This window comes from Mytilus edulis, chromosome 10 (genome assembly GCF_963676685.1).
Source record: "Mytilus edulis chromosome 10, xbMytEdul2.2, whole genome shotgun sequence".
In the NCBI taxonomy this organism is placed as follows: domain Eukaryota; kingdom Metazoa; phylum Mollusca; class Bivalvia; order Mytilida; family Mytilidae; genus Mytilus; species Mytilus edulis.
The window spans coordinates 79813491-79840630 of record NC_092353.1 but is presented as its reverse complement, the minus strand read 5'-3'; the positions used below and the strand labels follow the sequence as shown (position 1 = coordinate 79840630).

Sequence of the window (27140 nt, the reverse complement as noted above, 5' to 3'; positions counted from 1 at the left end):
AAAAAACACGCCCCTGGCGACGCGGCCAATGATCACAAGGAGTTCAAGCCCTCGTGTGGGAGAAAATCGGCCTGACACGGAAAGGGCTTGAATTATTCGAGTTAATGAACCACTGGCACTGTCAGAAAATTTTGACAAATTCCTACTTTGACTTGGTAAATATTAAAAGACAGTCGAAGTTATAGGTACAGATTTTTAAGTACAAATACTGTCATAGTTGTCTATCTTTTAATCCTTATCTTTTAATCCTGACGATGAAACCAAGGTGTGACTCATCATAACAAATGGACAAATATGGCTGTATAATTTTTCACCTCAAAAACTACTCTGTGTACAGACTTACCTGTGCTGTTTGGAAAGTTTTAAGGCCTAGCATCCACTAGATATGTAAAATTTAAATGCATTTTGTGTTAAAGAAAGATAAATCTTTCTTGGTTTTTGATGAGCATTTATTTTCCTTTCTGCAGAAGATGTAAAAATAAACAAACACCTGAATTACTTTGATTCTGTCCACTCAGATAAACTCATTAGGTGGCTTGGGCCTATTCGAGGTTTCTATCAGAAGTGTCATATTTTTTGTTATTTTATTCTTTACAGAAAGTGAATCAAATTAGTAAAAAAAAAATAAGGGGTCACGGACCATTTAAGGTTCCACTATAAAAGTCAAAATATAGGACACTACAGAAACATCAAAATTTTGCCTGTATTTCTCATCCTAAAACGAATAAAAATCTATACTATGGAAACATATGTGCATTTAAACATACATAACGTATACACATTGTGTAAATTGTAAATAAACTTGAATTTTTTGTGTTACGGGTCAAACCAGTTTTGTGGGTGAACACTAAATTTTCCAAAAAATCTGAAGGTCTGTGAGATGACCTAATTTGTTTAAAATTGGTATGAACGTTTACCGTCATGCGTCAAACAGCCATTTTCGTCTACCGTTAGCATCAAACATGTCAAATTGGTTAAAATTTTACAGTGATTCGTTAAAATATCCTTATCGTGATCATGGTGATTCGTCAGAGGTCTGAAATAATTATCATTACTGTTGTTTTGGGAAAAAAAATTAGTGATATTCGTCAAAATCATTCGATTATTTTTATCGTCTAAAAGAAAGTGCATATTTTATTGTCATGCACCAAAAATTACCATTAACGCCATTTGGCAAGAATTTTTACCGTTATTCGTCATGAAGGTACCCCCATCACCACCCTCATATGTCCTGATGTTTTAATTTATATACAAGCTTCATATCTCATTGCTGTATCTTTTTATCGAGCCTTCAACTTAAGTCGAAAAAGCGAGACTAAGCGATCCTACATTCTGTCGTCATCGGTGTCGTCAGCGGCGGCATCCACAAATATTCACTCTGTGGTTAAAGTTTTTAAAATTCTAATAACTTTCTTAAACTATCCTTGGTTTGTACCAAACTTGGACAGAAGCTTGTTTATGATCATAAGATAGTATCCAGATGTAGATTTTGTAAAACAATAAATCCATTTTTTCCGTTTTTTACTTTAAATGGACTTAGATTTTCTGCCAGGAAACAACACATTCACTCTGTGGTTAAATTTTTAATTTGATAACTTTCTTATACTATTTTAATTTGTACCAAACTTGGACAGAAGCTTGTTTATCATGTTTATGATCAAAAGCTAGTATCTAGAAGGAAATTTTGTTAATATTTTTTACCCGTGTATCTGTATTTTACTTATAAATGGACTTAGTTTTTCTTCAATTTTAAAAGATAGTAACAAGCGGAATTTTTTTATTGATTTTTTCCCTCATTTTTGATGAGCCTGCAATTTACAGGAAAAGTAGGCGAGACACTGGGTTCTGCAAAACCCTTACAAATTTTATCAAATAAAGATCAAAGTTTAGAAAATATTATATTTTTCTTCAATGGGTCCTGGACATCTGACGTCACAGATGTTGAGCTGTCGTATTTTCTAGCACATTAAATGCAAACTTAAAAAACAAGACATTTAAATAAATAAAATGATGGACCTGTTTAGGCCAAATAAAAAAACAAGTGTGTGTCCTATTACCATGATTATATTACACTCCCCTCCCTACTTTTAAGCTAAAAATAGCCTACTTTTTTTTGGTCATTTTTCAATCATGTCAATAAGCATTGTCATCTGGTCATGACTGTTAAAGTCAGTATGTCCCTGCCATAGACCCAATATGAAAAAAAATGTTAAAATAAAAACTACAAATGTACCTGGCTACTCTATTTTATTGTAAGATGTAATAAGAAACACACATTTTTTTTTTGGCCTTATATGAGGGAAAAAAGGGGGGGGGGGTTGGAGGGGTCCTGATCCCGAAATCCTGGGGTAAAAACTATGAAATCCCAGCATCCTAAGTTCGAAACAAGAATTCCCGGAACTCAAAAGGATTAATCCCGAAATCAAGAGTTTGAAAACACCAGATACTGACGTCCCGAAAAAGGTCCTCCCCCTGTTATATTAAGCTGTTCTTGTTTCTATTTGATTATTGGTAAACAAAGGTTGATGTGGACTTAATAAATGTCTAGTACATATACATTGTAGTGATTGTACTTGCTAGAATTATTTAAAAATGCAACAAATTTTATCCTGCAATCAGGCAACTAATGTACAAATAACAGGTAGACAAACATTTTTTTGCTTTATGTATGTCCTTGTTCAAATAAAGTCTCATGTAATTTGGCTTCCAGGTTGAGCAAACAGAAATGTGAATATTTTCTTTTGGGTAACAGTTGATTTTATTTATAATATGGCCGGGTCTTTTTCCTGGTCAACACTGAAGGTCAAATGATTTTATGAAAAATCAGAGAGAACTATTTGGATTTAAACAACTTAGACTGTTAAGTGCCAGATTTAAATTGCAGAATAAAATCTATGAAAACAATATATTTACATTATCTTTGTCCAGTTTCTAAAGCCCCAGTCACACTGTCACGTTTCGGCTATCCCGTTTTGCTACGTTTTCAAAACGTAGCGAAACGGCAATATCCGTAGTGAATCGTATCGATCCGTACTTAAAACGGCTATATACGTAGTTATGCGTAGATTGATACGTGATCGGTGCCGTTTGTATTGGTCTGCACAATACAAACGTGACTAAAAATGAAAACGTAGTACTAACGTAGAAAAGCGCAGTAAAACGTAGAAGGAACGTAGAAATGCGTATTAGAAACGTACCTGATACGTTCTAAAACGTATTTGATTATAATCACTAGGTGTTATTACGTTTAAGTACGTATCTGCCACGTTGCATTAGGTTTTTGTACGGTATATTACGCTTCATGGTACGCATTAATAGGTTTCATCACGTTATTCTAGGCATTATTACGTATCGATGCATATTACTACGCATGATTACCTTCTTCTACGTATAATCAAACCACGTGTATCTATATTTCTCGCCATTTGCTAAAATAGTTTGTCAGTCTTACAGCAAGATGGACAGACAACGGATGGAAATGACAAATTATGGATTATTGATACACAATCATATTTTGAAATTGAGAATGTTGTTAAACAGACACAGACATAAACGAATAGATCGCAGAGTGCGCACGGTATGGGTAAGGGATTGGATAGGTAGAAGATCTCAGTTTGGTTTTTATGCACAGCTGTTGGATGAATTGAGATGTGAAGACACCATTTCTTTCAAAAACTTTTTGAGAGTTGATCCAACCATGTTTCAGGAAATTGTTAATAGATTAACACCAAGGCTACAAAAGAAAGACACGTGGTACCGAAAGGCATTGCCAGTTGGTCTTAAAGTAGCAATAACCCTTCGATATCTAGCCACAGGAGACAGTTATCATTCACTTATGTATTTATTTAGAGTGCCGCACAATACGATATCCAATCTTGTAGTACAAGTCTGTGAAGCAATTATTTCCGAGTATGCTGAAGATGTTATCAACACATCTACGGAAGAAGCTGAATGGCTAGCCATTTCGCAAGAATTTAGTGATATGTGGCAGTTTCATCATGTGCTAGGTGCACTAGATGGGAAACACGTTGCTATCAAATGTCCGGCTGGTGGTGGTTCTAAATACTATAATTATAAAGGATTCCATTCTATAGTTCTAATGGGCTTAGTAGACGCTAATTATAAATTCAAATGGGTTAACGTTGGCGCACCAGGTGCTTGCTCTGATGCACAAATTTGGAATCAGTCAGACTTAAAAAATCATATAATTGATGAGAATATGCACATACCAAAAGCAGAGCCTCTTCCGAATGATGACAAAGACATTCCGTACTTCATCGTTGGTGACGACGCGTTCGCCCTCAGAAGTTGGCTAATGAAGCCCTTTTCTAGGAGGAACATGACCCTTGAAGAGAGAGTTTTTAACTACAGGCTATCGCGATCACGAAGAGTTGTTGAAAACGCATTTGGGATACTTGCAAATCGATTTCAATGCTTTCAACTTTAAAGCAAGAGCCTAACAATGTCGTATCCATTATTCTGGCCTGTGTTTGTCTGCACAATATAATGAGGATAAGATATCCAGGTGATCAGAACATTTTGTTAGACAGAGAAGACGAGAACCACCATCTTTTACCTGGAGCTTGGCGAGACGAAACAAACCTGAAGGACATTGATGATGTGCAAGATCGCAACTATCCTAGCAAGGCAGCAAAACAACAAAGACTGTATCTTAACACTATTATTCGTCACCTGCAGGAAAAGTTCCATGGCAAGAACGAATGGTTCAATAACGTTTTTTAACTGTCTTATCGTAGTATATTTGAATGATAAGTATATGATTTGTACTTTTGTTTATTTAACTTTGAATGTATCAAAAAATATTATCATGATACATGTAATTAAACTTTAAGAAATTCTTCTATCAATACCAGTTTTCTGGTCTTTTAAAAACAATGGCACGCATGGGTCAGCATACTTAGGATAAATTGAAAATTTCATTATTATAACACTAAAACAACAAGACAAATCAAAATCAAAAAAAACTTTGGGATCCCGCTAACATATTTAACCCCGCCGCATCATGTATGCATGTGCCTGTCCCAAGTCAAGAGCCTGTAACTCAGTGGTTGTCGTTTGTTGCTGTGTTACATATTGTTTTTCGTTCATTTATTTGTACATTAATAAGGCCGTTAGTTTTTTTTTCGTTCGAATTGTTTTACATTTGTCATTTCGGGTCCTCTTATAGCTGACTATGCGGTATGGACTTTGCTCAATGTTGAAGGCCATACGATGACCCATAGTTGTTAATTTCTGTGTCATTTGGTCTCTTGTGTAGAGTTGTCTCATTGGCAATTACACCACATCTTCTTTTTTTATATTAACCAACAAAATAATCACTCAAACAAAAAAACTTTTAATTTTACAGACAACTGTCATAATACATGAAATAAACAAACTGTCTACATAATAGAGTCGTCTTTTAATGTCATTCATATAAAACTTTAAAACACCTGTACGGTTCCTGGTATGAATAAGTTTATAATGAGAAAAGTGACGATGAGGGTGAATCAAAGTTCATTGAATCCGATTGCATTATTACACTGGCAATACTTGATGTTGTAATATCTTGTGCGCATGTAACAGGTGGAGCAGAATGTGCTCTTATAGGTTCAATGTCTGCTTGAGTTTTAGACCGGTTTTGCAGAAAGGCGACGTCCTGTCCAGGTAGCTGATATTGCTGCTGCCATGCAATGATGCAGGTAGGTACCCACCATTACTTGATTGATTACAGAAGCTGCCCATGGGAACATCCAATGCAGATTGCTGACCAGTGAATCCCTGCAACAACAAAAACCATGACCATATAAACAAGTTTGATCAACTGTGTATCATCGGCGTTGGAATTAGGTACTAGAACTGGGGTTATGCGGGGTTTCAAGGAAGGATAATTAACATAACTGTACGGGGTACTGTTGCCTTGTTCGGTAATGCCGATTTCTTAAAGATAAATAAATCCCAGTTCCTAAGTCAAGGATACACAGCAGTGGCGGATTCAGGGGGGGGGGGGGCATAGAGGGTGTACGCCCCCTTTATTTGTACTTTTTCCCCCCTTTTTACGTGATTTTAGCCACAAAAAAAAACAATTTCGCCTCGCTCCGCTCGCCAACAAAATATAGTCTATGCCCCTTTCTAAATTCCTGGATCCAATTCTGTAACCATATCGTTTTAATATACGTAGTATATATAAATATATATATATATGACTGGACGCATGACAATTTCAAAATGCAGCAATTACCTGAGAGTAATTACAACACGAGGCATCCAAAATATGCAGGTGAACTAAAGAAATGTGTATTTCGAAACATGTTCTGACCTTTCAGTCTTAACACAATACTAGTACTAGTAAATAATATGTGAATAATATACCTGCAGTTGCTGAAGACGTTGTTTATCACGGCTGCGTAGCTCCTTACTTTCATTTTGAAATCTGTCCAATAGATCCATACTCTCTCTTTTAAACCTGAAAGCAAAAATTTGATATAAATTCATTTAAAAAGTGAGAATCAATATCATATTAATGTAAAATATAGCTATAATGGATTATTTTTGATACATCTCATTCTTTTGAGAAAGTGTGAGGAACGAATCATACTGAAGTTTGATAAACACCAATCTTTACATATAATATTTTTGCAAAGTTTCATGAAAATCTCTCAATAACTTCAAAGTTTCATTTCAAAACGGCTTAACTTAAAAACGAAGTTTTCGATATATCTTAACATTAAACTTGTAAAAGCTCTCTGTTTAGTACTCAACAATTGAGCAAAGTTTCAATAAAAATTATGGATTCGTTCTTAAATGACTACTTGGTAACAGTCGATGACGGACGGACAGATGGACAAGCGGACGAAAGAGCAGACAGACAGGCAATACGCAGACGAACGGACACTCAACCAAACTTTTTTTACGAAGGGTATTACACAATGCCTTGCGACTTCGTGTGGCGGGGTATAAAAACTAATGTCATTACCATAGCGTATCATCGGACACAGGATGTTGGTACCAGGCTTAAACGATTTGTATGGTGTTCAATTTTAAAGCTGCTACAGTACATCAAAAAGTTGTTGCACTGCACCGTGGAGTTATGTTTTTCCTCCTAAAAAATCAGAATAGACCCTCTGCTCGATGATACACGATTTTTATATAGCGTATTCGGCCGTGTATAGTACACATTCATCAAGTAACAAAACATTAACATACAAAAGCATAGCATACCTCCCCCACAATCTGTCGTCAATACCTGGAAGAATGCTGACCATCCAATGTCCCCAGTTCTGCCTTTCGGGTGTCATGTCCGCGTGACTAGCCAGCTTAGCCTGCACTTGTTTCTGTAATTCAGAAGACTGTTTTATTGCTTCCTGGATGTCTTTTTCAACTGGAGATTGCATCTTCTGGTATTTCTTTTTCGTTTTTGTTGTAACTATAGGAGAGGGAATATCTATTGTGCTGGACGTCTCCTCAAGATTACATTGCGATCTAAAGAAAAAGAAAACGATGAAAGTTGTATTTTTTGTTCTAAACAATACAAAAAGACACCCTATCTCTACTACTACGGTGGGTTTTGAACGACCTTGACTGGCTTGACACCCTATCTCATAACAAGAAAACAAGAAATGCCGGAAGCACAATCAATCCGATACAATTACTTTTAACTGAAAAGTATTTACAAATGTAAGTGTGATGGACGGACGGACGGACGGACCAAAACATTATAATAAGTCCTGATGTGAAGATATAGTTTCAATTTAACTAATTATACAAAGAAGTAAATGGTTACTGACCTTCTTTCATCGTCTTCTTGACTTTCCTCTTCGTCCTCATGTTCACTGGGAGAATCGACGCAAGCATCTGTTCCGTATTTTGCCTTGAGTTTCTCTTTCAGCTGAAATATTCAGACATAATCGGAACATTATTTATGTATTCGTACAAGATATATCGAGATAAAGTCAAACGTTTGAAATGAAACAGCTGTAAAATGAATTTCGTAGAATCAGAACATTAAGTATCATTTAGAAAAAGAAAAAAGGTACGGGAATTCAACAAAGGAAATAACAATAAAAGGTAAAAAAAGTGAACTGAAATATTAAGTAATAGAAAACTGTATTGCACACGTTTATTCCTCCTCTGGTTTCTATTCTGGCAATATGTGGACCCAAGAAGCCAAATTTTTCTTTGATCCATTTGTCTCTTTGAGTATCATCTTTTCTGCCTGAACCAGATTTATTGCCTTCTCGTGTCAGTCTTCCGAGCTGAGATCTCATTGACTCAACCCATGTCCTGAGAGTCTTCCAATCCTCTACCCCTAGCTCATTAGCTTTTGCTTGCCATCGTGTATATTTGAGAGCAGTATCTTCTACTGATAATGAGCTGAAAGAGAAGAAAAAAAATCGGTCACATTGATTTTTAAATATAAAGACCATGCTGTAAGTTTATCTATGTCTACTGGTGGGGTTAACATCTTTTGACATTTATTCTCCGTATTAATATTTTAAATTATAGCAAATAAATACATGTACCTTTGTTGTATAGAGGTTCGTTTTCTCTATACCAATCTGCCAACTCATCCTGCTTTTCTTGTGGTATTTCTAATGGCTTGCTTCTTTTGCGCTTCTCTTTATTGGTATTAGCTGGCTGTTCAGTATCACTATTTTGTGTTTGCTCATTTGTTTCTTGTGTATTAGTTGTTTCAGTCTCAGGCGCCACACTAACTATGCGGCCTCTGCCACGCCCACCACGACCCCTTCCTCTGCCTCTGGTCCTCATCAGAACGGTCTGGTTTGAAACACACTAAAAGATAAATCAAATACCGGTAAGAGGAAAATTGGATTTAAAACGGACAATGTGCAACGTAGAATATTTCAAAAGAGCAATTATTATAAAGGGGAAAGCATTGACAATGTTCTAACCAAAGCTTTAAATGTTTTTTCATGATTCATGTATCCATTCAACACAAATCTTATCTGAAAGAAAAAACAATAAAATCTTTCTTTTGAGTACAAAAAATCTAAATTTTTAGACCATAAAATGGGAACAAAATAATTTAATTACAATGACAGATGTATTAATAATTATAAAGTGTACCTCTATTAATGTCTCCAGATTTGTTTTAGTTACTCTGCTCCCTCTTTGCATCTCTGTCCTTTCTAAATTTTATTGAATAATGATGCCGTTTCATGATAAGTGATCACAGCGTAGTGACATGTGATACTGCGTGCAATAAACTTGCTAAATCGTAGGAAATCGTGCAAAAGCGTACTTGAACCGATTTAGAAACGTACTAAACCCTAGTAATACGTAGTGAAACGTAGTAAACCGTAGTAAAACGTAGTTTATACGTACTGAAGCGTATTAAAACCTAGTAGAACGTACCCCTTGTAGTTATAAAAAAACCTAGCAAATCGTAACAAAACGAAACAATACGTAGAAGAACGTATCAAAACGTGGCGTAAACCTAGTTAAACGTACGGACCGTTAAAAATGACAAAAAAATGCCATGAAATGTAGCATTTCTACACGTACTAAAACCTAGCTGTCGAAACGTGACAGTGTGACTGAGGCTTAAAGCTATTACAAATAAATTTATTCTTTTCTGACAATTTACACATATTGTATGTATATTTATTCAAGGAATGACTTTTACATGTTTAGCAGTTTTTCTGTCTATGAAGAAATAACATAAAAAAATGTGTTTTTGTCGAGCCTTCGACTTTAGTCGAAAAAGCGAGACTAAGCGATCCTACATTCCGTCGTCGTCGTCGGCGGCGTCCACAAATATTCACTCTGTGGTTAAAGTTTTTGAAATTTTAATAACTTTCTTAAACTATACTGGATTTCTACCAAACTTGGACAGAAGCTTGTTTATGATCATAAGATAGTATCCAGAAGTAAATTTTGTAAAAAAAATATTCCATTTTTTCCAAATTTTTCTTATAAATGGACTTAGTTTTTCTATGGGGAAACATTACATTCACTCTGTGGTTAAAGTTTTTAGAATTTTAATAACTTTCTTAAACTATCCTGGGTTTGTACCAAACTTGAACAGAAGCTTGTTTTTGATCATAAGATAGTATCCAGAAGTAAATTTTGTAAAAAAATAAATCCATTTTTTCCATATTTTACTTTAAAATGGACTTAGTTTTTCTGCGGGGAAACATTACATTCACTCTGTGGTTAAAGTTTTTAAAATTTTAATAACTTTCTTAAACTATTCTGGGTTTGTACCAAACTTGGACAGAAGCTTAATTATGATCATAAAATAGTATCCAGAAGTAAATTTTGTAAAAAAATAAATTCATTTTTTCCGTATTTTACTTTTAAATGGACTTAGATTTTCTTCCAGTTAACCATACATACATGTACAGTCTGCATTTGTTTTTAAAACATTTGTTAGATTCATAAACTATCCTGGATTTTAAACAAACTTGGACAGAAGCTTCTTACAATCAGAAGATTGTATCAAGAGGAATATTTTTATTGAGTTTTTTCCTCATTTTTGTTGAGCCTGCGATTTACAGCAAAAGTAGGCGAGACACCGGGTTCCGCGGAACCCTTACAAATTTTTTTTAAAGTGTGCACCACATTTTTATGTTATTTTGAATAGACAGAAAAAACATTTCAGTTATTTCTTATAATTTAATTCTAAATTCCATTTTATAAAACAAGAGTAAACCATGAAAAAATGTTGATGACATCAGGGTCACATGACTAAATTATGCCTATGTGCTGATAAACAAAACAACATCAGCCAATCAGAAGATGTGTTGCATCCAATATTAAATTATCTTGAAATAAATATTTATAAAACAGATGAACCATCTAATAAGGTCAGTCTAGTATTATTGATTGCTCACCTCTAAGAGATTTGACAAAATTAACTCAAACAGCATGCATATATCTGTATATACAAAAAAGAATATCTCTTTCAGTGATTCTGGTACCCCCTGTAAAATATGACTGATGGTACCAGTCTTCAAGAAAAGAATTCTGGGAAGGATAAACTTTGTGAAAAAGGAGTAGACATATTAGAAAAGGGACCAAGTTTTGAACTTAGTTCAGAAATGGAAAGTTTAGAAGTGGGGTCCAGTGACCAAAGTCTGGAAGTCCAACCACCTGTAAGGGAAAGCAAAGGTGACATAAAAGTGACATATTATTTGAGAGATATTAAACCTAAGATGGTGAATGCTTGAACAACGTTGTTTAAAAATCATGAAAACAGGGTCATGGTAAGTTCATAAGGTCATGTAAAGGTCAACATCAAATAAGAAGAAGGCTTCAGTAGTGAAATTAAGTATTCAAATATGTTAACACAAAATATCATACATACCTCATATTATTACATTTTTTTTCTATTGTTTGATCTGCATTCATGAGTTAAAAGATTTGAAGGAAATATAGACTTCATAGTCATATAGTAAGATCTTCAATAAATATAACATTAAAGGTTTTTATAGACTTTTTTTAATTTTTGTATTTTAGAAGGTCCAAAGTTCAGAAATGTATAAAGTTTCCCATGAAGATATACAACATGGTCATCGAAATTGCTTTTATACAAACTCTATTACTCATGCAGTGATGTATCATGTAAAGAAATAGTGCTTAATATATATCAAAGAAAGTGGGGTTACCAGATCATTATATACAAATATGGCCCGTGAAAAGGTGAATATCCAAAATCATTAACATTGAGAAGATTACTCCACTGAGGACGCAGCCAGAAGTAAAATAACTTTAACCTGTTGACAATTTTGGATATTCATTGATTCTAAATTGTTTATACCAAACTAACATTGGAAGGGCATTTTAAATCATTGTAAAAAACAAGTGGTAAAAACATTAAACTTAATACAGTCCTTAAAATCCTTCAAGGGGGCCTTCAAATACTTTTTAATGTTATTTTTTGGCTTCTTCATACTTTTAATAGTCTAATGCCATTGTAAAATTAATTGTTTGTTTAAAATTGTTGACAAAATTGCTCTTTCAAAATAGTGACAGTTGGCAGGTATGACTTACTTTAGCCAGTAACAAATACATTCGTGAAGCTGACTTTCAAAAGTACATTTGTGTTTTGGAATTCTCGTCTGTACAACAAAGATAGATTCTTTTTGTGAAATATCATGATGGCCCTTAAAAGGACTGTTATTAGAGATATCATTGGCACAAGATGCACTTCTAAAGCCTTATTTCCTCTTCTCTCAATTGATGAGCTTCCTGTAACTTGAATGTTTCTATTTTTTTTATTGACTTTTGTGTCATCATTTACATTGGAGAAAACTCGTATAAAAATGAAGAAATTAAAAAGGTTATACGCTGGGGTGAATTTTAAGGGTTATTCGTTTATTAATATTATTCCTCACTAGTGAAATATCTGTTGTTGGCAAATGATTGATCAATATTTAATTATGATTATAACGTCAAGTTTTCTTGGTTTCTTCTGAATTTACTTATTATGGCATCATGAGAAAAGGTTACCATGTCTATAATGACTTCACATAAAATGAACACAACTTTCTGCAAATCTTTTAAAAGGGAAGGATAAAAATCATTAGAGAAACAGATTCCACCATTATTTACTCATGTATTACGATATTTCTTCACTCTCATGCAACCATTTGTACCGTTAAATTTAATCATTTAAAAAGCTAGGCAAGGCTCATGCTTTAAATATAAATTTTTTTAAAACTGTCTCAAGTGGAGAAATATTGTAACTCACTTGTGGCAGTGATGGATTCCACATTTCTTAAGAAGGGTATGCTATTTGACTTTCCTCATACTATTTCTACATCATACTAAAGTTGGAAAAAATTCTAAAATTTGATTGATTTTATTGATTTTAAGTCATGCCACCAAATATAATCATTATATAATTTCAGATTTCATCAGGAGATATTTTCCGAGGGGCACCTGAAGCAGATGCTTTTGGTAAGTTATTTTTAGCTTGTTAAAGAAAGTTTGCTGCTCAGTTTCAAAATAAATAGCTTTCCATAACACTAGTATGTATATTGATAGGGGATTAATTGAGGAATAAAAAAAGCCAAAAAATATATAGAGGTCAGTTTGCTTGTTTTCGAGATATTAAAGCCATTGGAATATTGGCGGGAAAAAGTTCTCTCTTATTTTTTCATAGCTTTATATTATCATTGACCAGATTAAGTTCTCAAAAACTACTAAAAGATAAATAAGATTTTATAAGACTTTTACAAATGGTTTATAATTATGCATGTAAAAGATTTATAAAAAGAAAATTAGGGGTCCATGGGCAAAAATTTTTGAGGCATTGAAATGGATAAAAACAAAGGGTTTCGAAAATCTGACAAAAATTCAAAAACATGACACTTAAACAAACATTCTTAATACTTGTAATGACAGTTGAGAGAATATTTAGGATGTTCACTGGTTAGATTCAAAATAGGTGTTACCATGGTTACAATATCAAAAGATTTGTTAAATATCCTAATGGCCTAGAATATTTGATAATAATATAGTAATAATGATATCCTCTATTTAAAGAGCATAACCCGATTAAGTTTCCCTTTTCTTTCCCCATAGGCTCTCATAAAATATTTAATATGGTACAGTACATACAAATAAACAATAAAACAATCAAGTGGTACTGTAAATTTGCATAATCTGTTTTTTTTTTAATGCCAGCGCAATAGTGGAGGAGTTTTACCCTTGTTTGTCTGTACGTACATATGTATATCTCAAAATTGGTTTCCATTCTCTAACTTTAGTTTGCCTCAACCAAATGTTAGGAAACTTCAACCTCATGTACACAATGCTCTGATCAAGTACATATTTGGGTAGCATCAGATCAAGCCATCACTCTTACAGTTCTTGTGTTATGCCCCTTTATAACATAATATGCATTGTCAGGGACTGAAGGCATCACCTATGTCCCATGGACACATTCCTGTTTATGTATAATAGGATGAATTCCAAACTTATCCAAAAATGGTTCAAAATAATATTTTACCGATATTATGACAAAAAAGGAAACGTTTTAAGCTATAATTATACCCCATGCAACTAAGTTGCGGAGGGTATAATGTTTTTGACCCGTCCGTCCGTCCGTCCGTCCGTCTGTCCGTCAGTCCGTCAGTCCTGTTTCTTGTCATTGCAACTCCTCTCAAACCACACAACAGAATTTCACGAAACCTTTTCAGATAATAAGGACATACTATGTAGTTGTGCATATCGACGGGAAATTGCGATTCAATTTTTTTTCTAGGAGTTACGCCCCTTTGAACTTATTTACTTTAATGTACTACTGCAACAGTTTGTCATCGCAACTCCTCTCAAACCACACAACAGAATTTCACGAAACCTTTTCAGATAATAAGGACATACTATGTAGTTGTGCATATCGACAGGAAATTGCGATTCAATTTTTTTTCTAGGAGTTATGCCCCTTTGAACTTATTTACTTTAATGTACTACTGCAACAGTTTGTCATCGCAACTCCTCTCAAACCACACAACAGAATTTCACGAAACCTTTTCAGATAATAAGGACATACTATGTAGTTGTGCATATCGACGGGAAATTGCGATTCAATTTTTTTTCTAGGAGTTACGCCCCTTTGAACTTGTTTACTTTAATGTACTACTGCAACAGTTTGTCATCGCAACTCCTCCCAAACCACACAACAGAATTTCACGAAACCTTTTCAGATAATAAGGACATACTATGTAGTTGTGCATATCGACAGGAAATTGCGATTCAATTTTTTTTCTAGGAGTTATGCCCCTTTGAACTTATTTACTTTAATGTACTACTGCAACAGTTTGTCATCGCAACTCCTCTCAAACCACACAACAGAATTTCACGAAACCTTTTCAGATAATAAGGACATACTATGTTTTTGTGCATATCCACGGGAAATTGTGATTCAATTTTTTTTCTAGGAGTTACGCCCCTTTGAATTATTTACTTTCATGTACTACTGCAACAGTTTGTCATCGCAACTCCTCTCAAACCACACAACAGAATTTCACGAAACCTTTTCAGATAATAAGGACATACTATGTAGTTGTGCATATCGACGGGAAATTGTGATTCAATTTTTTTTCTAGGAGTTACGCCCCTTTGAACTTATTTACTTTAATGTACTACTGCAACAGTTTGTCATCGCAACTCCTCTCAAACCACACAACAGAATTTCACGAAACCTTTTCAGATAATAAGGACATACTATGTAGATGTGCATATCGACAGGAAATTAAGGTTCAATTTTTTTTCTAGGAGTTACGCCCCTTTGAACTTATTTGCTTCAATGTACTTCTGCAACAGTTTGTCATCTCAACTCCTCTGAAAACACTCAACAGAATTTCATGAAATTTTGTAGATAATAAGGACATACTATGTATATTGACAGGAAATTATTATTCAATATTTTTTCTTATACAATTTTTTTTCTTATACTTATTTAATTTCTCCAATGACAATGTGGGGACATGGGGTATGTGAGCGTGCTCACTAAGGTTCTTTAATTGTAAAAGATTTCCAGATTAATAATGGCTTTTCTTAATTTACAGGTATCACCAGCAAATAGTTTTGGCTTTATGGATGGGGGTATAGATATGGTCTATACAAATATGTTTGGTTGGCAAATGTAAGCTTCTGTTTTTATATACCAATCAATTTTCTTTTAATATTTTTTCTAACTGAAAGCCAAATCTCAATTTGAAAATATTAATAAAGGAGATGTGGTACGATTACCAATGAGACAACCATTTACAAGAGTTCAAAGGAAATGAATATTTGCAATTAAAGGCCACCCACCATACAGCTTTCAACTATAAAAAAAATCCCATGCTGTATAGTTGGCAATAAAAGGCCCTGTCATGAAAAAGTGTGAAACAATTCAAACAAGAAACCAATATCCTAATTTATAAAAATACATACATGTACAATTTAATGTACAAAAAAAAGGGAAAAGCGAAACATGTATAATAACGCATCAACTAACTAAAACCATCTCTGTTTAGAACATCTCAAGAGTTAAAATGATATAATCTATGAGTACAAATCAATATCAGCCCTCAGACCTTAAGCTCTCTGTCAGATAATTTCTTTGTTAGATGCAACATGTCTTTATAAAAATGCTCTTTATTTTATTAAATTTCTAGGCTAATTTTATTCCAAATTTAATTATAACAATCTGCCTTCTTTGTGGTTTTTTTAAGGCAAGAAAGACTACAGAAAGTGATACGAGAAGACTATAATGGTGAAAATATTGTAGTAGGTATAAATATTGACTTGTAATACACAAAATTTAAACTCGCATTTAGAAATTATTTGTATAAATTAAACCGTAATTATACCCCCGCTTTGAAAAAAAGGGGGGTATACTGGTTTACCTCTGTCTGTCCTTCCGTCAGTCTGTCAGTCCATCAGTCCATCTGTCCCATGAATATTTTCGTCGCATTTATCTCAGGAACTACTTGACAAGGATTTCTAAAATTTGGTTTCAGGGTTTATATAAGTCAGTTATACTGTGTGATGCATTTTCAGATTCATCACTCAACAATTTCCTGTTTACCGAACACTTGTATCATTTTACACATAATAGCCAAGTTGAAAATTTTTGTCGCATTTTTCTCAGGAACTAATTGACAAGGAATTCTGAAATCTGGTTTAAGGGTTTATATAAGTCAGTTATAACGTGTAATGCATTTTCAGATTCATCACACGACAACTTCCTGTTTACCGAACACTTGTATCATTTTACACATAATAGCCAAGTTGAAAATTTCGCATTTTTCTCAGGAACTACTTGACAAGGAATTCTGAAATTTGGTTTCAGGGTTTATATAAGTCAGTTATACCGTGTGATGCGTTTTCAGATTCATCTATCGACAACTTCCTGTTTAACGAAATATTTCGGCGGGGGTATCATCAGTGAGCAGTAGCTCACAGTTTTACTTGTTTTCTCAATATCACAAAATTTTGTATCGCATTTTAGTCTAAAATCAAAAATTGCATTAATAAATGCACGCAAGAATTTCTGAATTTACAGTACTATCTTTAAGAGATGCCCTTGCCTTTTATAGCAGGTAAAAGTTTTTCATACTATCTTAAGGTTGATTGATTGATTGTTGGTTGATTAACGTCCAGTGGCAAATATTTCATGCATATTCAGGACGAGAACAAGTTCACAATAAATTCAATCGGTAGGTTGATACAATAGAGGCCATCTGGGATGAGGGTCGGGGAAATTTGGACTGCCACTGGAAAATGAGGGTATATTGGGTAGGAACAGAAATTTTGCGTTGCAACAGGCCACCTACGGACCCCCCAAAGAGTTGTTGCAAGGGTTCTTAACGTGCAAAGAGCGTGGCACTCTCTTTACACGAGGCATCAGATTTAACGTCCCCCCTTCTGACCGGACGTGACTGCGAACTTGATACATCCCGCACAGCCAAATGGACGCCCCACTTCGGCAAGCGTTTTACTGCCGGTCGGGAAAAGACCAAATAACCATATTTCTATACCCCAGTCACCCTTGGGGATTACTATACTATCTTAAGGGGTAGCCATACCTTACACAGGCTCTGAAAGGTTTAAGTTATATATATACTATCTTAAAGAAGTGCTTATACCTTTTAAAGGCTCTAAACTACCAAGTCACATGACACATTTTTAGCTCACCTGGCCCAAAGGGGGTATCTAGTTTAAAAAATGTGTTTGGTGACCTGTCCTACCAACCAAGATGGCCGCCATGGCTAAAAAAAGAACATATGGGTAAAACATAGATTTTGGCTGATAACCAAAGCATTTAGAGCAAATCTGACATGTTAAATAAAATTGTTTATCAAGAGAAGATCTATCTACTCTGAAATTTTCAGATGAATTGTACAACAGGTTGTTTGGTTGCTGCCCCTGAATTGGTAATTTTAAAGAAATTTTGTTGTTTTTGGTTATTATCTTGAATACTATAATAGAAAGAGATAAACTGTAAACAGCAATAATGTTCAGCAAAGTAAGATCTACAAATAAGTCAACATGACCAAAATGGTCAGTTGACCTCTTAAGGAGTTATTGCACTTTATAGTCATTTTTTACCAATTTTTCATACATTTTTGTTATCTTTTACAAAAATCTAATCCTCTGAAACTACAGGGCCAAATTTAACCAAACTTGGCCACAATCATCATTGAGGTATCTAGTTTAAAAAATTATGTGTGCTGACCCAGCCAACCAACCAAGATGGCCATCATGGCTAAAATTAGAACATAGGGGTAAAATGTAGATTTTGGCTTATAACTCTGAAACCAAAGCATTTAGAGGTTAAATTGTTTATCAAGTCAATATCTATCTGCCCTGAAATTTTCAGATGAATTGGACAACCGGTTGTTGGGTTGCTGTCCCCCCCCCCCCCCCCCCCCCCCCCCCCCCCCCCCCCCCCCAATTGGTAATTTTTAAAGAAAACTTGCAGTTTTTGGTTATTATCTTGAATACTATTATAGATAGAGAGATAAACTATATACAGCAATAATGTTCAGCAAAGTAAGATCTACAAATAAGTCAAATGACCAAAATGGTCAGTTGACCCATTAAGGAGTTATTGCCCTTTATAGTCAATTTTTAACAATTTTCATTAATTTGGTAATTTTTGTAAATTTTTACAAATTTTTACAAAACAATTTCCTCTGTTACTAATGTGCAAAGTTCATTATAGATAGAGATAATTGTAAGTAGCAAGAACTTTCAGAAAAGTAAGAACTTCAAACACATCACCATCACCAAAACACAATTTTGTCATGAATCTATCTGTGTCCTTTGTTTAATATGCACATAGACCAAGGTGAACAACACAGGCTCTTAGGAGCCTCTAGTTGGAAGAGCTGCCATCAACACCAAATATTAAATTTTGTTAATTTTTAAGGCAAAAAGAATGGGATAAAAGACAGTTTCTGATTGGATTCCTGAAAAGCTTCATAAACATGTGGTATATTCAAAATCTTAGATCGAAATATAAACTGACAATGCCATGGCTAAAAAACAAAAAGGAAAACAAACAAATAATAGTATACAAGGCACAACATTGGAAACTATAGACTAAGCAACACTAGCATCACCAAAAACTGGGGGGTGATATTGGGTGTTCCGGAAGGGTAAGCAGATCATGCTCCACATGTGGCACCTGTTGTGTGCTCTCTCATTTAAACATTGACCATGATCAACTCCATCCATCTATTACATTGTTTTGTTCATTAATTCTGATTTACTTTTAGGGAAATGCCATTATTATTCCAGCTTTTGGTAAAGAGCCAGATGAAGAAATAATTGAAAATATGAAGAAATGTAATTTATGTGGTGGAAGGCCAATAAAGTTTCTAATTTCTGCTCCAACAATGAGAGTTCCAAAAGATGTGATTAGTACATCTAACGCTTTCCTGGCATTTAGAGCTACAATCATAGCTGGTATGAATTAATAATACCTGTTTCATTAAAACATAAAAAAAACAGTCAGAATGACCTATTGGCGACCTTCTGCTGTTGTCTGTTCTATATGTTGTCACTTTGACACATTCACCATTTCCATTCTCAATTTTATTTGCGACTTTAAAACATAACAAAGACCAGTCAGAATGCTTGTGTGAGTGGGACACACAGTTCTTTTCCATTCATTTGAAAACAGCTATCAATTTGGATATTTAATGAGGGATTTTCGGTTTTGGATTAATACCTTACTTATAATGTGGTTACTTATCATTAGAGGATGATCCTTGTTGATTTTGAGGCTAAGGGTCATAGGTACTTAAAAATAAATTAAAAATAAATAAACAAACAAACAAACAAACAAAACAAAACAATATGTGCAGAAAGGGGGTTTCTTGATGCTCAATCAAAAACTTCATATGGGATTAAAATCTTCCTTGGATATACTGGTATATGGTCACTTATAATAGGAGGAATACCATTAGTGATATTGAGCTCACTTTTATCTGAGGTCAGTCATACTTCAGTGTTTCTCTGTAATATAATCAACCAAAAGAAAAGGGGGGTCTCTAGCCCCCAGGGCCCTTCCTTGATCTGCCTATGACATTGCTTACCACTTCTTGTAAAAAGCTTATTTGTAATTGCAGTTGAGAAACACAACAGAAACCCAGAAAATGAACCAATCAGAAGTGTCCTATGTCCAGGTCTTGGAACTGCTGTTGGTAGAATGCCATTTGACAGATGTGCTTTCCAGGTTTGTTATTAATACTTTATGATTGATTTTACATGTATGCACATGTATATGTACAAAAAAATGAATAAAAAACAAATATGAAACATACTAAACCAGATGCTCCGCAGGGCGCAGCTATATACGACCGCAGAGGTTGAACCCTGAACAGTTGGGGCAAGTATGGACACAACATTTAAGCTGGATTCAGCTCTAAATTTGGATTGTGATTAAATAGTTGACACAGCATAGGTTTCGGACACAGAACGAATGTGGTCTAATGAACTTAAAATATTTTTTTTGCCTTTGTGCAATTCACTATGCTGTTGAATATTAATCCTCTCAAAAAAATGTTTGAAGAAATTTTCTTTTTTATTTATGAAATTTCAAATGAGAAAAATTGAACCCAATTTTTTTAATCACATCCCCCTTTCCCTTATTCCAAAACTAATCTCAATTAAAATTTCTAATGGAGTTTGCAACAATAACTACTCATTTAAATACATCATAAAATATTAAGATGTAAAAAAACTGCTTGTTATCACTGAATGGTAAAGATTATTTTAATTTATCAGTTGGTAGTAAAAAGTGAATATACATTGTATATTGTATATAACAAAGATTTAAGTTGATTCTGGACAAAGAAAGATAACTCCAATTAAAAAAAAATCTTGCTATTGCACAATATTTTGCAATTAGATATTTCTTGCTTACTATTCTGGACAAAGAAAGATAACTCTAATTAAAAAAAAATTTGCTATTTCACAATATTGTGCAATTAGATATTTCTTGCCATTGCACAATACTTAATATAATAATTTTAAATCCTGATTTGGACCAACTTGAAAACTGGGCCCATAATAAAAAATCTAAGTACATTTTTGGATTCAGCATATCAAAGAACCCCAAGATTTCAATTTTTGTTAAAATCAGACTAAGTTTAATTTTGGACCCTTTGGACTTTAGTGTAGACCAATTTGAAAACAGGACCAAAAATGAAGAATCTACATACACAGTTAGATTTGGTATATCAAAGAACCCCATTTATTCAATTTTTGATGAAATCAAACAAAGTTTAATTTTGGACCCCGATTTGGACCAACTTGAAAACTGGGCCAATAATCAAGAATCTAAGTACATTTTTAGATTCAGCATATCAAAGAACCTAACTGATTCATTTTTTGTCAAAATCAAACTAAGTTTAATTTTGGACCCTTTGGACCTTAATGTAGACCAATTTGAAAACGGGATCAAAAGTTAAGAATCTACATACACAGTCATGACAGTTAGATTCGGCATATCAAAGAACCCCAATTATTCAATTTTGATGAAATCAAACAAAGTTTAATTTTGGACCCTTTGGGCCCCTTATTCTGTTGGGACCAAAACTCCCAAAATCAATACCAACCTTCCTTTTATGGTCATAAACCTTGTGTTTAAATTTCATAGATTTCTATTTACTTATACTAACGTTATTGTGCGAAAACCAAGAAAAATGCTTATTTGGGTCCCTTTTTGGCCCCTAATTCCTAAACTGTTGGGACCTAAACTCCCAAAATCAATACCAACCTTCCTTTTGTAGTCATTAACATTGTGTTTAAATTTCATAGATTTTTATTTACTTATACTAACGTTATTGTGCGAAAACCAAGAATAATGCTTATTTGGGCCCTTTTTTGGCCCCTAATTCCTAAACTGTTGAAACCAAAACTCCCAAAATCAATCCCAACCGTTCTTTTGTGGTCATAAACCTTGTGTCAAAATTTCATAGATTTCTATTAACTTAAACTAAAGTTAGAGTGCGAAAACCAAGAAAATGCTTATTTGGGCCCTTTTTGGCCCCTAATTCCTAAAATGTTGGGACCAAAACTCCCAAAATCAATACCAACCTTCCTTTTGTGGTCATAAACCTTGTGTTAAAATTTCATAGATTTCCATTCACTTTTACTAAAGTTAGAGTGCGAAAACTAAAAGTATTCGGACGACGACGACGACGACGCAGACGACGACGCCAACGTGATAGCAATATACGACGAAATTTTTTTCAAATTTTGCGGTCGTATAAAAATCATTTGTATACTATAATACTAAACTCAGTGGCAGATCTAGATCCAGTGGGTTTAGAGGTTACAATCCCCATTTTATGGACGATCAATGCATTTGAATGAGAACATATATGGTCCGAGACCACAATTGTCGTCCCTTGATTTTCGTTGTTCACAAATATAGTCCCTAGTGTTGACAGTCGGTTACTTGCCATTAATTTTTATACCCCTTCCAAATTTATTTCTCCATGTTGAATGCCTCAAATTGCAAGTAGGGGGGTGAAATTACACTGTAAAAAAAATTGGGTCCAGAATTTTAAAGGAAAGTAGTGATTTGGTCCAGCTGAAAAAGGTTGAAAATTAGCACTTCGGAAGCTGTCAAAAGATTTCAAGACGCCCTAAACATAAAATTGTCCATATTTTGAGTTAGAGCCGATGAAGTTTTCTATAATTTTGATATAATTTGTCCCAAAAGTAGTACAACACACTGTAAAAGTTTCTTTGAGAAAGCGCAGGTGGGATTTTTTTTTATTTTCATTTATGTTCTAAAAGAAATGCACTACGAAATAATTGTGTTCTCGGACCTATAGTTGGAACACCCCCTTTCTCCCTCTATTCTGGTTTGGGAAACCCCTTTTAAAATGTCTGGATCCGCCCCTGAAATTTAACATAACACTGAATCGGAGAAAATTTCAGCAACAATTAATGTATGCCTTAAAATGTTTCAGGAATGAATTATTAGGTTATTAAAGCAATCATGTTCGTTTCAACCAAATCTGGATGCATCTAATCCAAACTTCAAATATGATATGTTGCATGTTTATTGCCACTCAGTATATATGTTACAGACCATATGTAAATGTATTGAGTATTTTTAATACGACAAACGTTGAACAGTAATTGCGTAAAGCATACCCCTATAAGAATAATTTAGGTGTAAAAAAATAAAAGTGTCTAAAAATGAAATAATCATGTTTTCATTGTAACTTGATTTAATAATGATATAAAATGAATTTTAAAACTCACAAGTTCAAATTATAGTAGAAGCCGTGCTGCATTTAAGTTTTGCTGCATTTAATAATTGAATGCTTCTTTTTTTAACTTCATGGGTGTGTAAAATCGTTGACCGAAATACATTTTGTATCCTATAAATGTGCGCACGGTCAGCGCTATTGTATTTGAGTCTCACCTCTTATAAAACATTTACATAATATTACAATTTTACATATAAAACAAAAGCCACATAAAAAGAGTTATGAGGGACTCTATGAAGTTACGAAAAGAAGCATTCAATACTTATAATCACATTTTTTTAGCTAGGACCATGAAAACACGATTTCTATCAAGTTTTTATTTAATTTACCTATGCACTTTATTGTAGAAGCACGTGTCAACATGAATGTACAATTTATTTTGAAATGAAGTTGATTAAGGAATAGCGTGAGATTGCAGTAAGCCAATCAGAAGAAGGTTTTATAATGAAACAAATAGATCTAATGTAATTATTATGATTTATAATGTGTCTTTACGAAACGCAATGTGTCAATGCCAAAAATAACAATGCATTGTAAACATGGTAAAGAAAGAAGTATAAACTTTTACTTTGATTTGGTATTTCAATTTGTTTTTTTGGTAAATTAAATTTCATTATCATTCAATTATCACTTCAAATTATTCCAAGTTATTAAATCATTTCATACTGCTCTTTATACGATTTACCATTATCCTAGTTTTATTGGGGAAAATAATTGGAAATTAGAAATTTAAAAAAAAATGTCCACGCCCAAAATGCTTATGGTTTAATGTACGGACAAAACTATCAACATGATCGATGTGCTTAAAATTGACTCTAGATAACGAGGGTAAAACAACAAATATATCAAGACAATTATTTTGTAACAAATAAAAAGGATTTTAGCTAATAATAGTGCCTATTTTGGACCAGAGAATAAGCTCTATCTATTTAAGAAGTTTGCATTTATTCGAAAAATACCTATATGGTGTGAATACTCATATTGTTCGGCCAGTTAATAACCAAACGAGTATATACTCAAATGGCCCGACCATACGCGTAGGGTCCAAATACTCATATGTTCTGGAACACATACATACTGTACACTTCTCGTATTAGATTTAAGCATCTTGGAAGTTTGCAGTTAAATTTAAAATAACAAAATTAATTCATCCCCCCTTTTTTATCAGGTTTATTTATAGCAAATACACATTGATTTTTCTTACTGTCTGCTGTAGATTTTTTACTACAAAAAATGTTTAATTCATTTGATCATTCATCATGTTGATATCAAAATAGTTTTTCAGTTTTTCTGGTTTAAGAATTGAAAACAAAAACATGACACTTACCTTTTTACATTTGTTTTATATATTTTCATCAATATTATTTTGAAGGGTTATATACCTCTAGCTTTGGGTAACAGCCAGGAAGAAACTTTGACCATATAAAGACATATGACCTCAAACTTACACCAGTGTTAATCATTCTTTCACATTCTAAAAATAAAGCTGATTTGCCCTGTAAAATTTAGAGTTATCTCTCTTACAGTAGTCATTTAATATCTAATTTTACATTATATAGTATGTATTAGCTTTAGTTTAAGAATCAAATACTCTCAACTTCTGTATAACGTTTTTTTCTAGGTCGAGACCAGTAAATCAAATCAAGGAGGATAACTTATTTCTTCGGTTTGAGGACAACAGGATCATGAGGATCGAGTTATTTACGAACAAAATGGGTCTTATGATTGTTAGATTGGCTAGAGGTATAAGGGGGGGGGGGTTGAGATCTCAAAACACATGTTTAACCCCGCCGCATTTTTTGCGCCTGGCCCAAGTCAGGAGCCTCTGGCCTTTGTTAGTCTTGTATGATTTTCAATTTTAGTTTCTTGTGCATGTTGCGTATAATTCGAAGTTTAGTATGGCGTTCATTATCACTGTACTAGTATAGACATTTGTTTAGGGGCCAGCTGAACGACACCTCCGGCTGCGGGAGTTTCGCGCTGCATTGAAGACCTATTAGTGACCCTCTGCTACAATCTTATTAAACAAGTGAAACTGTGAGCTACTGCTCACTGATGATACCCCCACCGCAAGTGGATAGTTTTAATAGTGTAAACATATTCAAGTGTTCGGTAAACAGGAAGTTGTTGAGTGATGAATCTGAAAACGCATCACACGGTATAGCTGACTTGTATAAATCCTGAAACCAAATTTCAGAAATCCATGTATTGTAGTTCCTGAGAAAAATGTGACGAAAATTTTCAACTTGGTTATCATGTGTAAAATAATACATTGGCAAGTGTTCGGTAAACAGAAAGTTGTCGAGTGATGAATCTGAAAACGCATCACACGGTATAGCTGACTTATATCAAGTCTGAAACCAAATATCAGAAATCCTGGTAGTGCAGTTCCTGAGAAAAATGTGACGAAAAATTTCAACTTGGCTATCAGGTGTAAAAATGATACAAGTGTTCTGTAAACAGGAAGTTGTCGAGTGATGAATCTGAAAACGCATTACACAGTATAGCTGACTTATATCAAGCCTGAAACCAAATTTCAGAAATCCTGGTAGTGTAGTTCCTGAGAAAAATGTGACGAAAAATATTCATGGGACGGACGGACTGACTGACAGACTGACGGACTGATGGACTGACGGACTGACAGAAGGACAGACAGAGGTAAAACAGTATACCCCCCTTTTTTCAAAGCGGGGGGTATAAATATTGATCTCTAATGTCGTTATACTACATATATTATGAGTATAACGAAATCAGAGATCAATATTTTTATTAGATTGCCTCTGCTATTTTCTTTACTTTGGTCGGGTTGTTGTCTCTTTGACACATTCGCAATTTCCATCTCAATTTTATCTTGGTTTGTTTGCTAATTTTTCAATCACACCACACTTAGATCATCCTTAATTCATATGTCCTTCACTTTGAGGTCATCACAATATCAAAGATTACAACAACTGATTTGCAGATCCGAATGTATTTTTCAATTTCAACTAAATTTAAGTTAAAATCTCAATATTTTAGTTTTAGCCATTGTGAACATTTTGGTTGACTGTTACATGTGTTAGGAATACAAATTTTATGCCAAATCAATGAAGGTCAATGAAGGATAAAAAAAAAACCCACCTGAATTCAAATAGTTTGGGGATGGGGTCAAAATTGTTGCAAGTTTTGTTTAATTGACATCGATTTTATATATATCCTTATTGGTCAATCAATTTTTCCCAAATTAGGTTAAGAGTGGGGGTAAAGGGGAAAGGGGGGGGGGAATGAAAAAACTATATGAATTAAGCTTTTTATCGATCCTACATTGAACTTTTGATGTCGTCCCTAACCTATATAAGAATCATTCAGTCTAAGTTTGGTTGATATTGATCTTGAAGGTTAAGCATATTATTTTATGGACAACAGAACTGTTGTACCCCAAATTATTGCAAGTTTCCCACATGTCCCTTGGGGCCACGTGAACTTAACAACCGGCACACCTGTGCCTGTCACCTGGTGGAAAAATTCTGATGAATTTTTTTATGCGCATACATAATTAAGTTTCTCTTTGTGTTGCTTTTCATTCTTGCAATTCACTTATTTAACCCAGCTACAACCGGGTATAAAAATAACAGCCAAAATAGCAAAAAACATGTCAAAACTCCTAAAACTGATTGTCTCAAGCTAAAATATCATAGACGTTAGAGCTTGTCACACTAGTCATTTTGGAAGGTTTATAACCTAGCTCCTATAGTTATAAAAAAAAACCGACAAAACTGTATATTTCAGGTGTAATAGATCTTGTGATGCTGATAAATTTTGCATGTCACACTTTCCTATTGAGATATCAGTCAAAAACTGCAAAACATATACAGTGAAACCTTATTAAACCGAACCCTGAAT

General features: G+C 34.0%; 4 protein-coding genes across 4 annotated transcripts in view; 3 read left to right on the top strand and 1 right to left on the bottom strand.

Annotated features, from left to right (window-relative positions):
- LOC139492001 (uncharacterized) overlaps nucleotides 1-27140 on the top strand; it is a 275234-nt gene that overhangs the window by 12886 nt on the left and 235208 nt on the right. The window contains exon 2 of the mRNA XM_071280024.1: nucleotides 105-185. The gene's annotated coding sequence lies outside the window, so the exon portion shown is untranslated. The remainder of the gene's footprint in view (nucleotides 1-104; nucleotides 186-27140) is intronic.
- Nucleotides 100-20215, top strand: LOC139493024 (uncharacterized protein aq_987-like). Its single transcript, XM_071281166.1, has 7 exons — nucleotides 100-155; nucleotides 10932-11228; nucleotides 12876-12922; nucleotides 15539-15616; nucleotides 16191-16245; nucleotides 19242-19431; nucleotides 20097-20215. Exons 2-7 carry the CDS (start codon nucleotides 11226-11228, stop codon nucleotides 20213-20215), a joined length of 492 nt encoding a protein of 163 aa, XP_071137267.1. The 5' UTR covers nucleotides 100-155; nucleotides 10932-11225.
- Nucleotides 3458-4447, top strand: LOC139493027 (putative nuclease HARBI1). Its single transcript, XM_071281168.1, has one exon. It carries the CDS (start codon nucleotides 3458-3460, stop codon nucleotides 4445-4447), a length of 990 nt encoding a protein of 329 aa, XP_071137269.1.
- Nucleotides 5306-9138, bottom strand: LOC139493025 (uncharacterized). The gene is made up of 7 exons (XM_071281167.1): nucleotides 9088-9138; nucleotides 8555-8793; nucleotides 8118-8373; nucleotides 7788-7888; nucleotides 7222-7482; nucleotides 6373-6466; nucleotides 5306-5781 (listed from the first exon to the last, which is right to left on the bottom strand). Exons 1-7 carry the CDS (start codon nucleotides 9136-9138, stop codon nucleotides 5605-5607), a joined length of 1179 nt encoding a protein of 392 aa, XP_071137268.1. The 3' UTR covers nucleotides 5306-5604.